Source organism: Electrona antarctica (assembly GCF_951216825.1).
Source record: "Electrona antarctica genome assembly, chromosome: 7".
In the NCBI taxonomy this organism is placed as follows: Eukaryota; Metazoa; Chordata; class Actinopteri; order Myctophiformes; family Myctophidae; genus Electrona; species Electrona antarctica.
The window spans coordinates 25,872,548-25,894,962 of NC_136812.1; the positions used below are offsets into that span (position 1 = coordinate 25,872,548).

General features: G+C 43.7%; 1 protein-coding gene across 1 annotated transcript in view; it reads right to left on the reverse strand.

The window, feature by feature from the left end:
* adamts10 (ADAM metallopeptidase with thrombospondin type 1 motif, 10) overlaps nucleotides 1-22,415 on the reverse strand; it is a 70,614-nt gene that overhangs the window by 40,286 nt on the left and 7,913 nt on the right. Inside the window, exons 3-7 of the mRNA XM_079506894.1 lie at nucleotides 18,551-18,708; nucleotides 18,008-18,217; nucleotides 12,374-12,533; nucleotides 11,710-11,912; nucleotides 6,133-6,216 (exon numbers count right to left, since the gene is read on the reverse strand). Coding sequence (XP_079363020.1) covers nucleotides 6,133-6,216; nucleotides 11,710-11,912; nucleotides 12,374-12,533; nucleotides 18,008-18,217; nucleotides 18,551-18,708 — 815 coding nt within the window. The remainder of the gene's footprint in view (nucleotides 1-6,132; nucleotides 6,217-11,709; nucleotides 11,913-12,373; nucleotides 12,534-18,007; nucleotides 18,218-18,550; nucleotides 18,709-22,415) is intronic.

Genomic DNA, 22,415 nt, shown 5'->3' on the forward strand with positions numbered 1-22,415 from the left:
AAATAGTTGTATTACCGCCCCTTCTGTTTCCATTACTTCACTTTCTGCTTCCACCCACTTTACTTTGAATAACTAAATAATACAAATAAAATAATAAATAATCGTCCATTGTGTTGGAGACCACCTACTCCAGACCCGGAGTAGGGATTCCTCTCAACACAATGTCCAGGTCCTCTCCACTGACATCATCAACATTAAAAGATCTCCTTGCTGCATCCAGAATAACCTTTATTCTTTCCAATTTCCCTTGAATCTCCACTGCACTGTTAATAAACATAGCAATGAACGCCAAGAAAAAAAAAACTGTCCATACAGATACCCTCAGCTGCATTTCTCCTTTCCTCCTGTCGCTCTGCCAATCCTACCTCTCTCCTTTCTTCACACTCCTCCACTCTCTTCACTGCTTCGGCATAGGACATTTCCCTCTTTCCTGTTCTAATCGTATACACTTTGATCTCCTTTGCCTTCCTAGTACTCTGCGCTGACCCCGTGTAGTCAAGTGTTCACCCCTACACTGCAGGCACTTCGCTGGTTCTTTGATACAATCCTTCTTGCAGTTTTCCTGACTACACCTCGCACACCTTTTATTAGCCCTACATACAGTACTATACTGCAGCAACGTGTCTATACTGTTGACAACAGAAGTATGGTCTGTAGTTCTTCACAGCCTCTTCATCAAACTCAGAGTCAATTAAAAAAAAACGCCTCAACCCTCTCCCCGGAATGAATGAAATTCCCCTATCCTAGTCTGGGCCTTTACTTTGTTTGGACAAACCAACTAACATCCTTAGCAAAAGGGCATGACATCACCTTTAAAGTCAAGTGACAAACAAAGAAAACAATTCAATACCATCAAGTAAATTATCAACATACACAAGGTAAGTATTCTACATGTTTTAGCAACACCACATTTTGTATGGACAATATACAGTTTCAAGTAAAATGCAAACTCCCCTGTCAAGTGGTATGTTCCAATTACATTCCCTCCCTATAAATGGAGCCCTGGAGTCATGTGCAACTCTTTTAGAAGGATCAGACCAGTAACAGGAAGTAAGTATGTTGAGCAATGAGCTTCTGTTAAATCAATAAATATGTTTCAAGCAACTTAGCTAGCTATAGAGGGTATGCGCGTGACATCATCATCGTACCCGGAGGTTATGCAGGAACGCCTACTGCGTGGCAAAAAACTACTTTCTGGCCTTGACAGCCCGTACATCCAAAGTCTTAAAAAGACATGAGTGGCCGCACACACTGATAGCCAAAGTGCCGATTATTTATTAGGATGCAGAGTAGGAATCCTAATAAATAATCGGCACTTTGGCTATCAGTGTGTGCGGCCACTCTTTTGTCTTTTTCTTGGATTGCATCAAGGATTACTTGCAACTGCGGCGCGGTTCCACTGCATTCGTCACCGGTGCTTTCCTCCTCAGGGTCCGCCATTATGCTGCTGCTAGGCAAACTCTATTTTAGACTGCGTTCTACCGCGACGACTGCTTTGTGGTTTTACTTTCTTCATCAGGGTAACTTTTAGGCATGTGAATGTTCACTTTTAGCAGTAGACTGTTTTAATATTATTAGGATTTCAGTAACTTTTTAACGGAGGTACGAGACACCCGTCTGCTTAGCGTGCCGTCATACCAGAAGTCCCTCTTTTGTCTTTTTAAGACTTAACTCTTTAGATGTTTCTGCCGTGAGCTGGCACCACTACTAAGACTAGTGTGCGTTTAGCATCCTCCTGCACAGCAGCGTACATCCAAACAGAAAAGTCTTATCTGATTGTATTAAACAATGTTCAACAACGTTAAACAACAAATCTGAGGCCATGGTTCTCAGCAGGAAGCCGGTGGATTGTGCAGTCCAAGTAGGGAATGAGGCATTACCCCAGGTGAAGGAGTTTAAGTATCTCGGGGTCTTGTTCACGAATGAGGGGAGGACGGAAAAGGATATTAGCCGTGAATCGGAGCGGCAGGGGCGGTATTGCAGTCGCTGTACTAGCCTGGCTAATAAGCCAGACCATGTTGTGACGAAAGGAGAGTTGAGCCAGAAGGCAAAGCTCTCCATCTACCGAGCAATCTTCCTACTCTCACTCTCACCTATGGTCATGAAGTGTGGGTCATGACCGAAAGAATAAGGTTGCGAATATAAGCGGCCGAAATGAGTTTTCTCCGACGGGTGGCTGGCATCTCCATTAGAGATAGGGTGAGAAGTCCAGTAACGCGAGGGAGACTCGGAATAGAGCCACTGCTTCTTTGCCTGGAAAGGAGCCAGCTTAGGTGGTTCGGGCATCTGGTTAGGATTAGGGTTGGGATTTGTTAGGTTGGTTCCGGATCCTTACCGGATCCCTCTAACGGTTCTGGTTCCTAACGGTTCCCTTAACGGTTCCTAATATAATTTTTTCCCCTTTTTTTCTGACATACATTATAACTAACCTAACCAAGTACTTAATAAACACAAATTCAATTATTGTATTTGCACTTTACAATTATGAGGTGGCACTATTATTTAAACTTCACCAGCTAGCCACCACGACAATATCATTGTTGCAATTTGTACTGTATATTAAATATACAGTACACATTGCAATAATGATATTGTTGTGGTGACAAATGTTGTGTCTTTAATGTTCGGATTAATTTAATATGAAGGACCCCAGTTACCCTAATGGAAACAAGCCATTGTGCTTTCTTGGGTTATAAAATCCTCTTAGCAGACCTTGTATTGAACTGTAGGCTACGTCCATGTGCTTTTTTCTGCAAACTGTTTATGAAGTAATCAATGTATGGAGGTATATATGCACCTAAAGGCTGGGCTTTCAACAGTTGCGCGATAGATTTAGAGCCAAATCAAAAGCAGTTGAGTTGCTTATAAGTTGTAAAAATAAGTGCAGACAAATTGATTTTTATTTAATTCATGGCTCTATAGTTGATTGATTTTGAGATGTTTCCTCAATGTGGACGTGGTGCAACTGGTGCAAGTTGCAACAACCTTTGCAGGAAACTATGGCATCGCATTTATTGCACTTTGCGTGCTCAGCCTCAGAGTCATTTCCCGTTCTGTTAACCACACTCTCTCTGCGGCGGTGACCGCTCGCTGAATGAACAGAACAGTGGTATCCGCCCCACTCACTCACTCACTCATCGCAAAGTGCAATAAATGCGATGCCATAGTTTCCTGCAAAGGTTGTTGCATCTTGCACCAGTTGCACGTCCACATTTAGGAAACATCTCAAAATCAATACGCCTACACGAGTCACAAGATTAATCTACTCACTCATGTCAAGTAGTAGACGTCACCCCAGTAACTTGGCTCTGCATGCATGCACAGACACAGTGGAGCTAAATGACGACTGATGAGAACCGTTTGGGGAACCGTTAATAAAAAAAACGATGGAACCGGCTCCGGATCCGCAATGTCGGAACCGGGTCTGAAATGGACCCGGTTCCGAATCCCAACCCTAGTTAGGATGCCTCTCGAGCGTCTCCACAGGGAGGTCCTCGATGCATGTCCCACTGGGAGGAGACCTCGGGGCAGACCAAGGCGCAGATGGAGGGATTACATAGTCTCACTGGCCTTGGAACGCTTTGGGATCCCCCAGGAGGAAGTTACTAATTGCTCTGGAGAGGAATGTCTGGAGCTCTCTGGTGGAGCTGTTTCCCCCGCGACCCGACTACGGATAAGCGGTTGAAGATGGATGGAAACAACGTTAAACTCACTAGTATTGAAGCAAACACCAAAGTGTTTGGTGCCGACCATGGTGCCTTCTCTGGTGCTATATATTTTTGGTGCATTGTCATTGTCAAATAACAAATGAAATAAAATAAAATCCACAGTGTTAATTTAACCATGTGGGTGTAAAAATGGACAGATTCTACACTGTAAAATCCAGTGTTCATTTAAGTTAGCACGGAGGATTATAGTGTGTAGTATTATAACAGAGTTGGCAGAGCAGGGGGAAGTGGAGGGAGTGCTACGCTGGCCACAGCTGGCTAGAACTCGTAACCGAGGAATGCATGCGGTGACATAACTAGTAATTGTCTCATCCCACAGTCGCTCATTTCTGGGCCTGCTGCTGGCCCTATTTTGTCTTCCAGGGGCCATTTGCTGTTTTCAGACCTGGAAAACCAATGGCAGAGCTGCACAGGGACAGACTACTTTTCGATCCCGTCCCAACCTCAGCCTCAGCAGACCATGCAGTAAGAATAACAACCTAATACAGCCTGCCGCTAATGATCCCGGCATTTATTTATTCCTTTTCTATGCTGTCAGATGACGACCGGATCTCGGGGGCAAATTACAGGGCTTATTTTTAGGCAGCACAAACTGTATGAATCACAAATGTTCCCTAATAGGACAGCTATGGAGGAAACCTCAAGGCCCTGTAATGCCCCCTCTAATACAGTATGATTCATCTGTTGAGGTCCTATTAGGTCAACATTGAGATGGAGTGGGTAACCCCAACCTGCTGCCAAGTCTCACCACATGTTGTTAAATAGCCAGCTACCGAGGTCAGTGGCCAGTTGGCCGCATAGCTCCGTCATCTATAGTTATGTACTGTAGCTGAACGAGTTCCACTCCTGGCTTAGTCGGTGCTGTGGAATCCGACTTTAGACTTCATGTCCCTCTTCATGGACTCATATTATTCAAAAGAATAATTAATTTGACAGAGGATGGACTCTGTAAAAAACGTACAATGTCTCTACGGCCCAGAGCCAGGGGAAAGTATTGGTTTATTCGGATTCCTGTGGTGCACTCCGAAGGTTAGCAGACTAGGGAGCATGCCATAATGTACAGTACTTATGACTGTTATGGCTTTTGTCTGGCTTAAAACCTATGTCGCATCACATCCCCGTTTCCTATCTACCCTGTTCCTGTCTCTGCGGTACAGAACTCTGCCTGCTGAAGCAGAAATATCCCAAAGATAATCTTTTGTAAGACATCGGTGGCTAGCAGCGGCAGCTCTGTATGGATGAATGTGATCCGGGTGGTGGACGTCTGTGGGGGCAGGAGGTTGGTGAAAACACTGGTTTCCTCAGAGAAGCCCTCACCCCACCCGCTGGCCTCCACTTCATATTTACGTAGATACTGATATTTTTAAACAAGCTTTTCTGAGGCCCATATGTGCGTCATAGCGACGGTCACTGGGGTCACCGCCTGCCTCGGCAACAAGCAGGGCAGTCATTCAGCTCCTGCTACCTACTCCTGCACGCTCCCCTTGTTTAATCCTACATTTTTCCACCCACCTCTCCTTGCCCTCCATCTTCCTCTCTCTTCACTCTTCTCACTCCTCTTCTCCTATTCTCTCGCCCTCGTCCATTTGCCTCTTACACTTCTAGGGGTAGCTGAGTGCGTAGAGAGGCTGTATGGGAATTGGAAGGTCACTGGCTCTGGCTCGCTACGTGTATGTGTCCCTAAGCAAGACGGTTTACACCTAACAGCTTCCTCCCGTGTGCTCATCTGAGCACTCAGCAGCCATCTGCTGGGTGAAGCGCGAAGCACTCGTTTCTACACCATTCCGGGCAGCGCACCCCCGCTCCTCCGCCTCCCTCCCCGTCTCTAATTCCATTAAACTTGCAAATATCTATCTCTAATTTTTCAAAGATAGATAGAAATATACTGTGTAGCAGAGGTTCCCAATGTGGGGTCCGGGGACCCCCAGGGGTCCTTCAGGGAGTTACAGGGGGTCCCCCAACTATGATGAATAGTTAGGAAACAAATGGACCCATGGATCTGTAACTCAGAGTGTACAAATGGACCCTAATGGGTCCATTTGGTTCCATTTGTACACACTCAGGAATGCCCGGAATAGTGTAGAAACGAGTGCTTCGCAGGTGAAGCAGTGAAAGTAATTTCCCTCCCCCGAGGACCAGAAAATACGTGTGTATACACGAGTGTGTATATTGTGTATATTAGTCTTGTTCCCCAGCCAGTCCTTGTCGGATCATTGTTCGTGTTTTGTTTAGTCTTATGTTCACCCGAATTAAATTCCACTATTCTGCCTGGCTGTTCTGCATTTGGGTACTCACCACCACCACCAGATCGTGACAGGGTGATGGTATAGTGTGCATGTATAGTACAGCATGAATACAGGGTGATAGTATAGTACAGCATAAACACATGGTGATGGTTGGTTACCTGGTCTTCCATTAGCAGGATAAGCCGTGTCACCACTATGTTGACTGCGTTCCCCAGGCTAGAATCCTGGAACAGTTTGGCAACCTGACCTCCAGGGAAACAAGAAAAGGCCAGTCTTAAAAAGAAGAGCTGATGCACTGACAGGATTCAACTCTGAACTGAAGAGTATACAAATGTGTCAATTTTGTTCCATTTGTACTCCCTTTAGAGTTACTACGTATATTAATGCATGAAGTGAATCAATTTCATAAAGAAACTGGCACTAGGAATTGGGAAAATAAAAACCTTTAAAAGGTTTACACACCACCATTTCGTAAAAAGAAACATCCATAAAAAGTTTCCCTTTTGATGCATAACTTAAGTAAAGGTCTTTAAAATAAACCTGTAAACAAGCTAGCCAATAGCTGAAAACAAGCACAGCAGACTTAGAAAGAGCAGACACAGCAACCCCTTGACCTGACACTTATTGCCATGGCTAACACCAAAGATCCACTCATTTACTTGTCATTATTTGTGGCTTGTGGTGTAATTTGGCCTACTTTTCCATGAGTCCCCTCTGGAGAGTCAGCAGTGGGGTCTGTTTTGGGTGGATACAAACTGCTTTGTCACAGCGAACAGACCGTTCATTAAAGGCACAAGTCCAGACACGAGTGTGTTTAGATTTGAATGATTGGCTGACTGGCTGACAATGAAGTGATCTCCGATGACAGAAATAGAGCTTATAAAGATACAGAGGCTAAGCCATGTCTGTAGGTGATTTTTTTTTTTTACCTTATTGGCACTTGAAATACATTAAGTAAGACACTGCAGCACTCATTAAGGGACACAGACTAGGGTTTGACTGCATTGCTGAATTCCTACAATGACCATAATGCTTTGTTGCTCTTGTGGTTGGGAGACACCATAGAGTATAAAGAAGGATAGAGACCGAACTAATACACACATAAAAAACCCCAGAAAGTGTTTTTGTGTCCTAAACATCATTAAAATAAGAACTGGTTGCAAAAGGGGTGAAGTGGCCGATATTTCACTTTCAAACTTTTGGCCATTTTATCGTCTACTCAGGCTTATGTGAACACCCCAGACAGTTTTTAAGTATACAAACCCATTGTAACTTCAAACTCCATTTTAACCATGATAGATTAATCAAAAACACCCATACTTTCTACTGGCGACTGATATTGTCCTAATATGTGAGGGGGCTGTGTTTTTTCATTTACTGTTTTCATTTATTTTTGAGGGGCGTTAATGTTTGTCTTTCAACGATGCTTGTTTAAGAAAACACCATAGACAATAAGAAATGTAATGTTTGTTTTGAGGACTAAAAGAAACATGTTAATGGAGTTATTAATGTTTGTCTAGGAAAGACAAACATTAAACCTGTAGGGCCCATATAGGAGGGGCTAGCGCCTGGACTATATCATCAAAAATATCAGACGATTTGTTTAAAAAAATCACACCTGTGTGAAGTGAGGGGCGCTAATATATTAAAGTCTAACTCATGTTGATTAGGTGATGTAAAACAAACGGTGCAAACATTAAACGATAAAGAGACAATATGACGTAAATTACACATTATGACATACATTTTCCCTTCATTGTCAATGCGTTTACAAAACAAACATTGAATTAAAGACAAACATTAAACCTGTGTATAGGAGGGGCTAGCGCCCCTCAAAAATAAAAAAATCACACCTGTGTGAAGTGAGTGGTGGAACTCCGTGTGTGTGTGTGTGTGTGGGGGGGGGGGGGGTTCCAGACCCACAGAAACGCACCCAGGGTGCCGGCCTGATTCCGGCGAGCCGCCCCGCGTCCGAAACGGTTGAGAAATGACAGAGTTACCGTGTGGGGGTCCCTCTACTGTACCCTGTACTGTACTGTCACTGTACTGACCCACAGGAACGCACCCAGGGTGCCGGCCCGATTCTGGCGAGCCGCCCCGCGTCCGAAACGGTTGAGAAATGACATTTCTTACTGTGTGGGGGTCCCGCTACTATACCCTCTACTGTACTGTACTGTGTGGGTGGGTGTATTTTTGGTTAGTGTATTTGATCTTACGTTGGGTAGTGTATTTGATCTTATGTTGGGTAGTGTATTTGATCTTACGTTGGGTAGTGTATTTGATCTTACGTTGGGTAGTGTATTTGATCTTATGTTGGGTAGTGTATTTGATCTTACGTTGGGTAGTGTATTTGATCTTATGTTGGGTAGTGTATTTGATCTTATGTTGGGTAGTGTATTTGATCTTATGTTGGGTAGTGTATTTGATCTTATGTTGGGTAGTGTATTTGATCTTATGTTGGGTAGTGTATTTGATCTCATGTTGGGTAGTGTATTTGATCTTATGTTGGGTAGTGTATTTGATCTTATGTTGGGTAGTGTATTTGATCTCATGTTGGGTAGTGTATTTGAAGTGCCCATGTAGGTAAAAAGGTTTTGCTTACAGTATATAGTGTCCTTTACAGTCAACATCAGAACCCTTCCATTCGAAACTTGGCTGAGGCGTGCATGACTTCACTTGTTGGCTTACGGTCTATATTGAACTATTTTTACACATACGTATGTATGTCAGAACAATTCTCTACAGTCCACGGGGAAGAAGCCGTCCTTTAACCCTGTCATTATGATTATCCTATATTAAAATTGGCTAATGGAACATCTGGTGGACCGGCGGACCGCATTGTCAAACTCATGACACTATGACTCAGCCATAACCGTCCATACAAGGCGTTCCCAATGCAGCAATGCCCAAATATGGGGTGTGTCAGATCCACATATGGGCACAAAATGGAGCATGCCCATATATGCGCATACAGGTGGTATACTGATAGATGATCTCTCATATATTGCCTCTTTTCAAATATTCAAAGTATAAAAAGTATAAACTCTGACATATTGTACTAATGGACATTCTTATTAATGATTTGCATGCAAGAGACTTATTCTGAAACGTATTTGTGTTTCTGCAGACATTCCTGTTGTCGCCAACAATGTCCACAAGTCTATACCCAGTCTCCTCCGAATGTTCATGAGCTGACCACATGCCATTCCTTTGTTTTGCAAGTAAGCCAAGTAACCACACCATAATTCATTGGTGGATGATGTGTATCCTCTCACGGAGTACAACTCTTTGAGAACTTGGGAAAGCAGCACTAAAAGCAATACATCATCTGCATCCTTCAACACATCCCCTCTCTTTCTCAGTATGGCTCAAAAACACAGTAGATGCTGCTTTGTTTCACACCATTTGTCAGGAGAACTTGTTTTAACATGAAATGTTGTATGCAGTGAGTAATTATCAGATACTTAAGATATGCACCGTTTTTATGGCATGGCTCTGGTTTGGAAACAAATTGTTCATTATATTTTTCACTGTCAATTTTCCTCTTGAGAATTTTGGATGAAAAACTTCTCACGTTTAAAACACAAAACAAAACTGTGTTTCGCCTTAAATTATATATAGTATGACTCCCTGGGGGCTCCATTTTCGTCACCGCTAAACCCCTTATCCCTAAACTTCTTTGCCTTTTTTTACTATTTTGAAAAATATTTTTGAATTGTTCAACTAGCCAATCTACATTGACACGTTGTGAGCTTGTAGACTGGCCATTTTAACTATTCAAAAATGTTTTGCACAATAGTAAAAAAAAAAGGCAAGGAAGTTGTAGGGATAAGGGGTTTAGCGGTGACAAAAATGGAGCCCCCTGTCTCCAGATGAAATGTCCTTTTGAAACTTTTTGATGTCACGTTCAAGGATGTGGACACGAAGGATTACAGAAGCATTTCTGTGTGCACCTGTAACATTTGATTAAGAAGCTTTTCCATCAATTGTTATACTAATGTATTAACTTTTATAACAATATGTATTATTATTGTAAGGTTGTTTGTTGCAAGTTCCAGGTCCTAAATTAGCCATTGATTGTGTTCTGGCCCACCATCTAATGTCTAAGGCCAAACTTACTTGCCGACCCCTGGTATATGTGCGTGTGTTTGCTAAAGTGGTCAGGAGGTGCACGCACATCCCAGGCGTGTGTCTGCCTGCCTGCCTGTCTGTGTTTGTCCGGAGCTAATCTTGCATCATCAGTTCAGCATCTTGCGCTGGACTGATGAGCACACTGCAAGCTAACTTAGTACCTTCAAAAGCTTTTTCCACTTTTTGAGGGGTGCTAGCCCCTCCTATATACAGCTTTTCTTCACAACACGTGTCACATCACATTTGCCATTGACAATGGAAGGATAATTTACGTCATATGTGGACGAGCAAATCGACTTTTCTAAACACAGTAAAACTGTTTAAATTCAGCTCGGGGCTTTTATATATCTAAAACAAACATCGCTAGGATGCAACTGGGACGTATCCTCAGTGATGTATCCCAAGGTCATCAGGGTTTCGAATCTTCCAACATCATACCCCTCACTCGGGTGACCCATCCGGGGTGATCAAGTCCCAACTTACGTCCCAGTAGCTACCCTCGATCAGTCCCATTAGGGAAAAACCAGGGACACACAATCCGCTGCTCCAGGACAACTCGGTACTGGGCGGGCCATCCGGCGGGTACCGGGCGGGCCATCTGGCGTGTGGAGGGACTAGGCACTGTGGGTTGACTCCTGGCCGGGCACCTCCTACCGCTCTCACCAGGTGCGCCCAGGACCTGTGCGTTGCACCATATTCCCAGCAACAGACACTTAATTTGGGAGTGGTGGATTCCGCAGGCTCCACCGGCAGGGTAACGGTGGTGCCGCAGGCTCCACTTGCGGCTTGAATGGCCCTCTTAAAGGCCTCACGTGGGCTTTTTTTCGCGCCCTCCTCACGGCGGACACAGGCTGGGGCGCTAACCCAAACTGCTTACCCGGGTACCGGGTACCGTCTACATTCCGGCTGCCAACCATCTCTCAGGTGGTCACCAGACTATTCCCGGTTGTCACATATAAATGAGTCACTATAAATAGAAGAACTAAGAACTAAAAAAACATCGCTAGGATGCAACTGGGACGTATCCTCAGTGATGTATCCCAAGGTCATCAGGGTTTCGGGTCTTCCAACATCATACCCCTCACTTGGGTAACCCAGCTGGGGTGATCAAGTCCCAACTTACGTCCCAGTATATATATATATAATTATATTAACATTAAATACATTGAATATTTGTTTTGTATCATGGTTAAAAGATAACATAAGTTGACAATTAATTCACGAGGAAGTATATTAATTTTTTTATTGGATGATGTACGATGATAAGAGCGCCCCTCACTTCACACGGGTGTGATTTTTTTTAAATACTTTTTTAAATATTTCACTTTTTGGATGACCCCATCGGCAAGCCGAACTGTCTATGGAAGTGAATGACAGTCTAATCAGGCTGAAACCTTGCACAAATATGGAGTCATACGTCATAGACACATCATAGATGACTTATGTCATAGCCTGGCCATTTATGATGTCCAAGATCCATGCGCCGCTATTGGGCAAAGCTTTGTTAGATTCAGGATCCTCAGACTTTAATGACACAAATAATATGAATAACACATTATTTTGTTAATACACAGTGTATGCTTCCTTTTTGTGGTGAAACTTACAATATTCATGACAGCCAGGATGTACTGCTCGATGTCTCTGCGACCATGATAGCCCACCATCATCTTGTCAGCCACCACCAGAGTCTCTACGTATCGCTCTCGACTCACTGAGCGCTTCAGGGGAAGTTGGCCGCGGGGCACCTGATGGGGAGGCGTCTTCAGAGTGCGCTGCCACCATGCCATGCCCTTCCCCGGCTTCTCATCTGAGGACCAGATATATACACGGTACACGCTGCACTGTAAAATCCTGAGTGTATGTATGTACACATTTGTACAATTTGGTACATTTGAAGGCTCTCCTGGGTTACAAATGGTACAAATATGGTTTGGAGATCCACAACAAAGAACAGTCATATAGCCAGATTGAAGTCGAAACGCTTTCTACATTACATTTTTGCATTTGGTTTTTAATTGCATGAACACACTATAACAAATTAATATGATGAGGCCGACCATAGTTCCTCTTTTTCAGTAGCTTCACAGACAGTTACACCTAACTATGACTGCTGGCTACTGCAGTGGTGTTTTAGTGCCTTGCTCAAAGGCACCTCAGCAGTCATTCTCGCAGCCAGTTTAGGGTTTTGAAGTACCACCAGTCTACCTCTGTCTCTTAACTGTGGAGAAGAAAACCAATATTATCTGTGTGGATATCACTCCAACCTACCTATAACTCCACAGGACTGGTCCATGTACTGGTGGCGAAGCGATGACCTCTTGTAAACCACATGGGGGCGCTCCTCCCCCCTCTCCGTCTTGGTCTGGTTCTCTGGCGAGACCAGGGGCTCAATAATATACTCCTCTCCCCCCGCCACGATCACCCCCTGCTGCAGAATAGAATCCTTGACATCAGCATACAAATAATACAAACTAGAAAATGTGCTCAGTAGATCAGACATTTACCATCTTTTTATAGTATTGCGATGTCATATTATTCTGTTTAGAAGCTATGCACATTTTTGTGACAGGCTATGCCCACTACCATGCCCTTTTGCAGCCAATCAGCATGACAAATGTATCACTTCTTCCTTAGGCCAGGACCAACCTCTCCACCACGTTTTGTGCAAATCTGTTCATAACTGCTTGAGTTATCTAGCTAATAGACACTAACATTATAGACGAGAGCCCAAGAATGCACTTTTTTTTTTAAACTCACACCAACAGTCCTGTGCAGCTATTTACAGTGCACCTAGTCAGAAATGATAAATTGACAAAAAATAACATTTCCAAAAAAATATATAAAGGTAACAATACCCAGACAGACAAAGGGGCCCTGGTAGCTCTCCCTCAGGGCTGTTACCTGTGCCCTGAGGGAGATTACCACCCCCTACTGAACTTATATCTTCTTCACCGTGCAAACTATTACACTACAGTGTCCCCCTGAAGTGCTCCCATTCATACTATAAAGACCATTCTGTTAATGCCCAGACGCACTGGTCTGAGATGGCACAAACCCTTCCCTCAGAATGTTGTCCAGGTCTTCACCACTTATATCCTCAATATCGAGGAATATCTCCTTACTGCGTCCACCACCATTTTTATCCTCTCAGATTTTTCCTGTATTTCTACTGCACAATAAGATCCCCATGGCTATAAAAACTCTTGTCCAAACAGATGTTTCGCTCCTTTACCTCCACTTCATGTTGTCCTGCCATAGTTTCCTTTTTCTCACCCACTCCGTTCACAGCCTCTGCATGACACTCCTCTTTCCACAATGATTCAAGTTTACTTCCTTTCTTCTTGGTATCCTCCCGCCCCACTTCTCATTATCTTGTCATCCTTTTTGCCTCACATACTCCTTCTAAACTACAAAATACACCACTTATTACCCTCTTACCCCCTCGTCTTATTCCTCCCCTCTCTCCCAGGCGAAAGGTGTGTATTGGGTCTCTCCAAATGCATCGATATTCATCGCCTTGTACGACTATTGTTGCACTCAATAATGTCTACCCAGTGGGTGCTGCCTGAAGGCCTAGTGGTTATCGCACATACTACTGTACATATAGGCTCTAATGCAGCCTGACGGCAGGTCACAGGTTCGATTCCCGAGCCTGGCGACCTTTGCTGCATGTCACTCTCAATTTCTCTATACCTGTCGCACTCAACTGTCCTATCCGACAAAACTTATCTTTAAAATAATTACTACCCAGCTCCTAGTTACCTTCACTGATTTAACTCTACCAACTATTTTCTTTACAAACTTCCCAACTGCATGCAAATCGCTAAAGATACATCATTTTTTACCTCTCTTTACGCTCTCATTCCTTCCGTCCTGATCACTTCCTGAATGTATTGCTTCTTACCTCATTCTCTTTCTATCATTGTAATCCTCATCACCAAACCCTTCAGCCCTTGGCCACCATTTAAAATCGACCGCTCCTCTCCACTACTGCCGCTGTGACTTGACTGAGGCGCTTTACCTGCCTCTTCTCTTTTTATAGGGAGTGAGAAATGCCAAGAATTCGCTATTGGTAATTCAATTAACTCATAAAGCTAACACAAGGCCTATGAATTAACTACACAATTACTTTGGGGTTTTACCAACAACTTCACATGAATTTCCGGGCACCAATCCATACACAAACTCTTAAAATTGAGTTAGATTGAGTTGTCTCCACCAGGCTATCGCCTGGTGCCTGGTGGAGACAATGAGTGCGAGAGAGTGAGAAATGTACAATCTGATCATTTTATGTGACATGATCATTGTATCAGTCTCAGTCTTCAGAATGTCCCATCACAAACACAGTGCTTAAATTCTATATGTCACTTAAATTCTTCTGTGGGAGATGATATTTACGGGGTTCAGGACTCCTGCACTCTCATACAAATACATGCATGCACACAGCCATACACACAATTGTAGAGAGGCAAAACGAGACCGAGAGAGATACAGTAACACTTCCACTGTTTAGATCTTCTGGTCCCAATCTCTGGGGTCAGAGCGAGTGTTTCCCCTTGACTCACCGCCTCGAGCTTTCAAAGTGCACCTAATCCCATAATAAAGTTAGTGACGCTCCCCTGGGCACACAGCCCATTCCCTGCTGAATTTACTCATGCTGGTCTGACCACCAGTAATTACGTGTGCAGTTTCTTAACGCTCTGTGAACATATCTAATTCTCAGCTGTATTTACAGTTGCTAAATGTGGAGCTGCCACTTTGGTATGATTATGAATAAGAACAGAACAGCGGCAAGCCGGCAACTATGAATACAATAAAATCCTTGCGTCCCCCCCTCCCCCCGAAACGTGAATCTCCCTGGTGACAATAAACAGTTCCAGCTTTCTGCTGTGGCATGCTGAGATGACATTATGAGTTGTGACCAATACAGGAAGCAGCTGCTGATGGGAATGGCCTGATAATCCTCTAATTAAACGGGTGTTTTACTAGAGATTTGAATGGTTCCCTGGGGGTGCCGATGGCCAAGTGGTTAAGGTGCGTACCATGAAGGTTCTGATACAGTGGGTTCGATTCTCGAGCCCAGCAGACCCTTGCAGGGAGTCACTCCCTGACTCTTTTCCCTGTTTCATGTCAGTCACCACTGTAGTATCAAATAAGGGCAGAAAATCGCCAAAATATCTTCTGGTTCCCTGGCCTGACTCTCAGGACAGAGTGCCACACACCAGAAGACACCATATCAAAATAGTAGCTTTAACTAATATTGACATCTTTGAACCATTTGGTCCCCTCCTTTTATCCCCTTAATGTCTTCACCAAAAACAGCAGATTTAAAATCTGAAGAGCGTCGCTGCATTGTGAGCTTGGAGATCTGCGTTTTTCACCTACCGACATGCCCAGAATAGGGACTAAGATTCATGTGGTTAAAAATGCTCAGAGAGGGGCCATATTTCGGTGATTTATCAATCTCTTATGAGATTAAACATCGTCCCTATGGACAAGAATAGGAATAAGTGGGAGACCGAGTTTGGTGAAACCTTTCTTGAGGAATGGTGGGATGGGGCTATTGATCGAGTCAACACATCAACATCATGTGCTAGACTAGGCCAATTCACTTTCATAGACTTCATTACTGCAAATCTAAACTTGCCACAATATAGCCTGGGCCGTGGCTCAGCGGTCCAGGCACCTTGGCTGGTAATCCAGTCTGGCAGTGTGCTGCGGGTTCGACTCCCGATCCCGACGGCCTTTACTGCATGTCATCCCCCCATCTCGCTCCCCATTTCCTGTCAGCCTACTGTCTGTCCCTCCATAAAGAATATAACATAAAGGCGAAAGCCACAAAAAAAAACATATATATCCTGAAATTGATGATAAATGTGATGGGTGTGCTCTCTCACCAGCTAATCACACACACATGTTCTGGTCTTGCCCCAAGCTGGTACACTATTGGACTAAAACATTTGAGGTTCGTTTGGAGCCGTCACCCCAGATTTTTGGGGTACCATCAGATTTTGAACTTCTAACCCAAAAACTAATATGTAATATGGTGGCATTTGCCACACTGATAGCAAGATGTAGAATATTGTTGGGATGGACATCCCCTACTATGTGGCTTAAGGTTATTATGGGGTTTTAATCTGAGAGTACTTCCGACAGACTAATTGAGTCAATACTATGCGTTTGTTTTTGCTTTCTCATAATGATTTCTCATAATGATAGAATTGTCTATGAAGGAGTATATCATTTATAGGGGGTGATGTACTCTATTATTATAATTTGTTTTATATATTGTCTTAAAGAGAAAAAAATGATGACGATAACTCTGGGGGGAGGGATGGGGTGAGGGAGAAAATGGAAAAAAATGGTATGTTCAAACCGTTTTAACTTGTTGAAACTTTCTACCAATAAACGTATATTTTAAAAAAAATGCTCAGAGTAAGACACTTGCACTATAAGTTCTATGGATAGAACAAGAGATGTGACACTGATCTTGAGATACTATAATCTGTTATCTGGGATCTATGGGGTACCATTTTGATTGAGGGCCACCTTGGTAGAGGAAATCAGCCATTGCCATATAGCAGAAGGTAAGTCATAAGCGCCTTAATGTACGTCATATTCACAGCAACCTATTTTGCGGGGAGACATGTAGAAGCTTATTGCTATAAACACCATTCAGTCCATGACCTAAAGAACGATTTTGTATGGAACAAATTAGTTGATTACACCTCTCTGTTTGACACGGAAGCACACAGTTGCTATGAATGTGAATGTCTGCCTGTGTTTCTATTCCTACGTTTTGAGCTAAGGTATTAAGGGTAGGAACAGAGTGTTCTCCAGCTGTTTGCTGCATATCATGTTGCTGTAATGGAAACTTCCTGGTGTGTTTGGGTTGAGATTAAAGCTAAATTGTGGATGTTAACAGCTCAGTGAGCTGACCAGCACTCCGGGACAATTCCATGTGCCAGTGCATGTGCCTCATGCTTTCCTTCTGTTCTACAGTACTGTCATTTGAACCCAAACTTTTTAGATGCCCCCCCCCCCCATCCCCAACACACACACACACACACACACACACACACACACACACACACACACACACACACACACACACACACACACACACACACACACACACACACACAGCTGCCGAAATGTCTGTGTTGCTTTCGAGGAAATTTGAACGTTACTGCATCATTATCTCTAAAGTAGACTGGTTCCCAAACGTTTTAGCCCGAGAAATTGAGAAATTGTATGTCTCCCCAGTCCCCAGGGTAACCGGAGAGGTCACTGCGAATCTTTTTTCGCAGACTTCACGCCGAGTTGGTTAAATGGTGACCTCTCCAATATTCCTCCCAGGACCCAAACTAGTGAACATAAATGGTAAATGGTGCATTTATATAGCACCTTTATCCAAGGTGCTTTACAGAGATTAAATTACAGAGATTACATTCACCCACCGATGCCGGAGGACACCATGCAAGGCACCAACCTGCACATCAGGAGCAAATAGGGGTTCAGAGTCTTGCTCAAGGACACTTCGACACTAACTCTGGGGGAGCCCGGGTTCGAACCGGGAACCGCAAGGTTCCCATCCGGCCACTCTACCCGTGAGCCGCTGCATCGAACATAGCCGATCACAACTTGTCGCACCACGACACTTTGTGAGTTTGTAGATCTGCTTTCCTTCTCCAAACTTGTTTCTTTCTATTAAGAAACATTGCTAAAATCAGGTCTTTACTCACACCTCAAGACCTGGAAGAATAAGGGGATACTTACTCGCAACCTATAACAATGGGCCTGTGACCCAAACTTGGATCCCATCTAGAGACGTCTTACACGCTGCACAGAACTATCAGTAGAGGTGAGGTTTTATTAAGTGCCATAGAATGACAGTCTTACCAGGCCATTACAGTTGCTGAGAGCCACCCTGCTGGAGTGTGGCTGGTCCTGGAGGTGTCCCACGTAGTGGCAGTAGGGGGAGTAGGGATGACTCCAAGCCAGACGACCCCTCCTCCAGTACTCGACCCGGAACTGCCTGGACAGCAGTCCCCCCTGCAGCGTCAGGTTCAGCAGGAAGCTGGTGCGTGGCGTTGACAGCTGGTAAAAGAGCTGAGGGATTTGTTTGGAAGAGAGTTTTTTTTTATAATCCCTATACACTCAGAGGTCATCAATATGTCCATACATGGACAAATATGTCTGTGGCAAAGATTAGGCCTTGTCTCTGGCAAGTTTTTGATTTTCTGTTTTACACACTATCATAATGTTCTTAGTTTGATCATAATAGCCGATTTCTGAGTGTCAGCCTCTAGGTTTTCAGAATATTTATGACACTGGTTTATGATGACACTATATGGCACATTATGAGTCACGCACACGCACAAAAAAAGCCGGAATCAACTTTACACGAAAGTTATCAATTGATTTTGAAGTTCAATTCATTACAGTGTCTGCTGGCTTGTCCTCGGTGCTACGGCGCATCCGTCGATGGGGCTGGTGTTGAGAGTCGCGTCTGGAACTGTCTATGTCCAGGGTTTGGCCCTCAGGTCCCACCTGCACTGGGATGGCAATCTCATACTGGTCTAGCCTGGACAGGAACACAGCTAGAGAGAAGAAGTTTTGAGATAAAAATCACAGAATGAATATATATATATATATATATATATATATATATATATATATATATATATATATATATCACAACTTAGAGATTTTTGACTTTGATCGCACATACTACTAAGGTAAACATTTGAGTGCTAATTACAGTGTAATGAAAATAATTCACTGAATGGGAGTATCTTGAGGACTTTTCAGTCCATAGCCTCCCTTTTCCATGAGGCCAAAGGGCCGTTGCCATGGTTTCACTGAAACTGTATACTTCCTGTCTCTCCCAGACTGCGCCAGGTCCTGGTGGAGATTTATTGTCCAAATACACGGAGCTCCAAACAGCCAGCTACAGCTAACTAACAGGGAAAGGTCACCGGTAAATGAGTGCAGTTTTCACTGAACCTTTAGCCTTGTTTAGAGGACAAGCAGCCCCTCCCCGCACAGGGTAAACAGCTAGAGATTAAAGTTCCCTTCCACAGCTTTGGAGAGCTCTGCACCAGGGAACTGCTCTGTATACAGCTAAGTCTGGCTTAAATAAACATTAAGTACCATTACAAACCCCCCTCTCTCCTAGACCTATCTCTCACATCCTCCAGGAAAATTCTTCTACATTACTTTTATGTGACCAGACCAGAGTTTATTTCCCACTAAGACATTTTCAACCAGCCTCCACAATTTGAAGCACATAAAGTGTGGTATTGTAATAAAATGTGCTAACGTTTGAGGTAGGAGAAGATCTCCTGCAGAGAGACAGATGGATAGAGCTACGTATATGCTAGGGAACCTTCTAATAAAGTACACCTCCACCACTTAGAAGTAGTTAATGAGACCCCACACACAAAAACACTATTCACACCATTCCGCCCCAAAAGCCACATTGTGAGATGAGCCATAATATAACGAATACATGAAAAGTAAATATATGTCTAAAATAGTTATCTACCAAAATGATGTGTAATCCATTACTCTAATTGATCCTGCCTGCAGCTTAGATGTAATGCAGCCAGACAGGGCAACCTGATAAGCCTAGGAGACTAATGAGTGTGGCTGCCTGGCACAGCCAGTGAGCTTCACCACTGACTGCTTTCATAAGGCCTCCCTCCATCCCTCCCTCCCTCCATCCATCCCTTCCTCCTTTTTTTTACCTCCCTTCCTCCTTGCTCTCATCCCTTCCTCTTCACTCTGAGCTCCACCCCACCGACTGCGACCTCCCTGCCCCATATGCCTCAATTCCGGCCTGGAATGAATTAAGATAACACACTTTTATTATATATCTCTGCCTCGGGAATAAACCACCTAACTCCAAAATGTTCATTTTTCAGGAAATGAAAAATATGCATTTTTCAAGAAATTAAGAAAACCTTATATTTTGAAAACAAAGCAATACTGCCTCATCAAAGTTGGTGTTGTGACTTGTGACTTTATATATTGTCAATTACATGCATGAGAGGGGGAAAGGTGGTGGAGTTAGTTGCTTTAGCAGACAGTTTGAGGGTCCAGTGGAGTTAAGATGTTTTGTCCAAAAGTGTTTTTTACTACTTTCCATTGGTTCAATATTTTCGAAATAACAAAAAGTGTATTCAATAGTACTGATTTATGCAAAAACAATCAAAAACTTCAAAATGGAGTTAGGTGGTTTGAGTTTCCTCCCGACAGCAATGAATGCTGATTATGCTCCACCTTCACTGTTGGAAACCATAAACCTATGGATAACTGGCAAAGACTACTGACTACATTTTGTTACTGGTATCAATTTAATAAAAGCACTTTTCTGATTGAACTCACTACAAGGAACAATTACAAATTGAGTGCCGTGTAGAGCACATAAGTGAATTTATTCAGCATGCTTTCCATCAGGGTACTACAGACATGAGAGGGTAATGTATTCCATATAATTGTTCAGGATTGTGTCATGCCCTGACTGCTAAACAATGTTGCGGGCGTACAAGTAAAACACCCAGCCCTCGCTTGCCGATGGCTCACACACCTAGAAAAGATTGCAGAGTCGCAGAGACGAATATGTGAACTCCACTATAGACCGCTGAGTCAGCATTCCAAGTTGAACAGACTTCAAAGCAAACATAGAACGGTGGAAAACAGTGGATAAATTTAACAGTGGGCCCTCCCAATCTGACTGACAAGGTCACATACAGTAGAGTACAGTACAATGCAGTAGCCCCTGGCCTGTACAGATTAATATGATCCCGTGCATGCCACCCAGGGCTGGGTGAGTGCCCACCCATCTTTAGGGCTTCACCCTGGGCTTCTGTTATCACCAAGTAAAAACAGTGGAAATACAATGGATGGAAAACTGTGCCTCCCAGCTTCCATCTCAGACCCACCTCTACATGGCACAGCTCTACTTCTTCTGAACTAATGACCAAGAGAGAGGAGGAATAATGTATCAATCATTATGATTTGCTATAAACTATAAGAGTGAGGGGGGGGGGGGGTGCAGAGAGAGCAAGGCTCACCTTTGAGAAAATAACCATCATTAAGCAATACCCAAGGTTCCATTTATTTTAGTGTTTTAGAACAGAGGAACCTTTAATTATGTCCTTTTTTTTTAAGAGTGGGAAATTAAAACAGTGGCCTTTTTCACTGCTTCTTTCTTAAAAGGGCTGTTTCCCTCCATACTCTTCTCTCTCTCTCTCCCCCCCCCCCCCAGATGTGCCACAGCTGCCTTCAGTCTGGGCAGCTCAGAGGAACAGTGAAGGCAGAGGGTCTGAATGGGCCAGCTGAGCATGCAGAGCTCACATCCATAGCTGGCTCCCAGTCCCATATACTGGGTCCATCTCTGTTGAAGGACTGCCTGCATGCAGCGCCATAGGGCCCTGTCAGCAGTTCCCCCTGCTCATAAGTCTCTACAGAGGCATGTGTGCCTGCCAGCAAGCCTGTCATTACAGGGACAAGGAAAGACTGATTGTCTGTCTGTCCATCATGACCAGGACAATTGACTTCCTGAGTTATGAGACCGCGCTGCAGCTGAGCATAGAGTCTGGGGAAAGGATATATTTATACATTGCACTCAGTCCTCAGTCCAATGCAACAACACACATACTGTAAAAGTAAATGACTTAATGCCATGGCCTTGATGGCTTACCTCATTATTGTGTTATTTCAAAGCAGAGCAATAAGGAGAGCAAGAGAGAGAAAAAAGACCAAACTTCCAACTACGGCATGTCTGCATATTTGTCCTCTCGCTCTTTTTAAATAAACATGCAGACATTAGCCAAATATACTGCTCACAGCTGGACATGAAGTGGACCAGCAAACACTCAAGAGGGATTTCATGCCCTTAGCAATTTTCCCATTATTTCATTTGCTGTTTTTGAGTCTTTTAATCTAAAATGACTTAAAGGGGTTACCATTTGTGGCTAGATAACGGGTTTGGATAGTAGTCAACTTTAGAGTAGAGAGTGGGGGGGGGGGGAGAGAGACAAAGACAGCAGAAAACTTGGTCCAACTTGACACAGGCTCAGTTCTTTACTTGTGCAGTCAGCCAATTGCTATTTGATAGCACATTGAACATTGCACTCACATCTAACTACCAAACAGATTTTGTTGCATCTATTCAGTGCGACTGGCCATTCAATGCACTACTAAGCCTATGAACAGAACAGCCCAAACACGGTCATATTGAACTGTTGCACGCACGCACGCACACACACACGCACGCACGCACGCACACACTAGAACCATT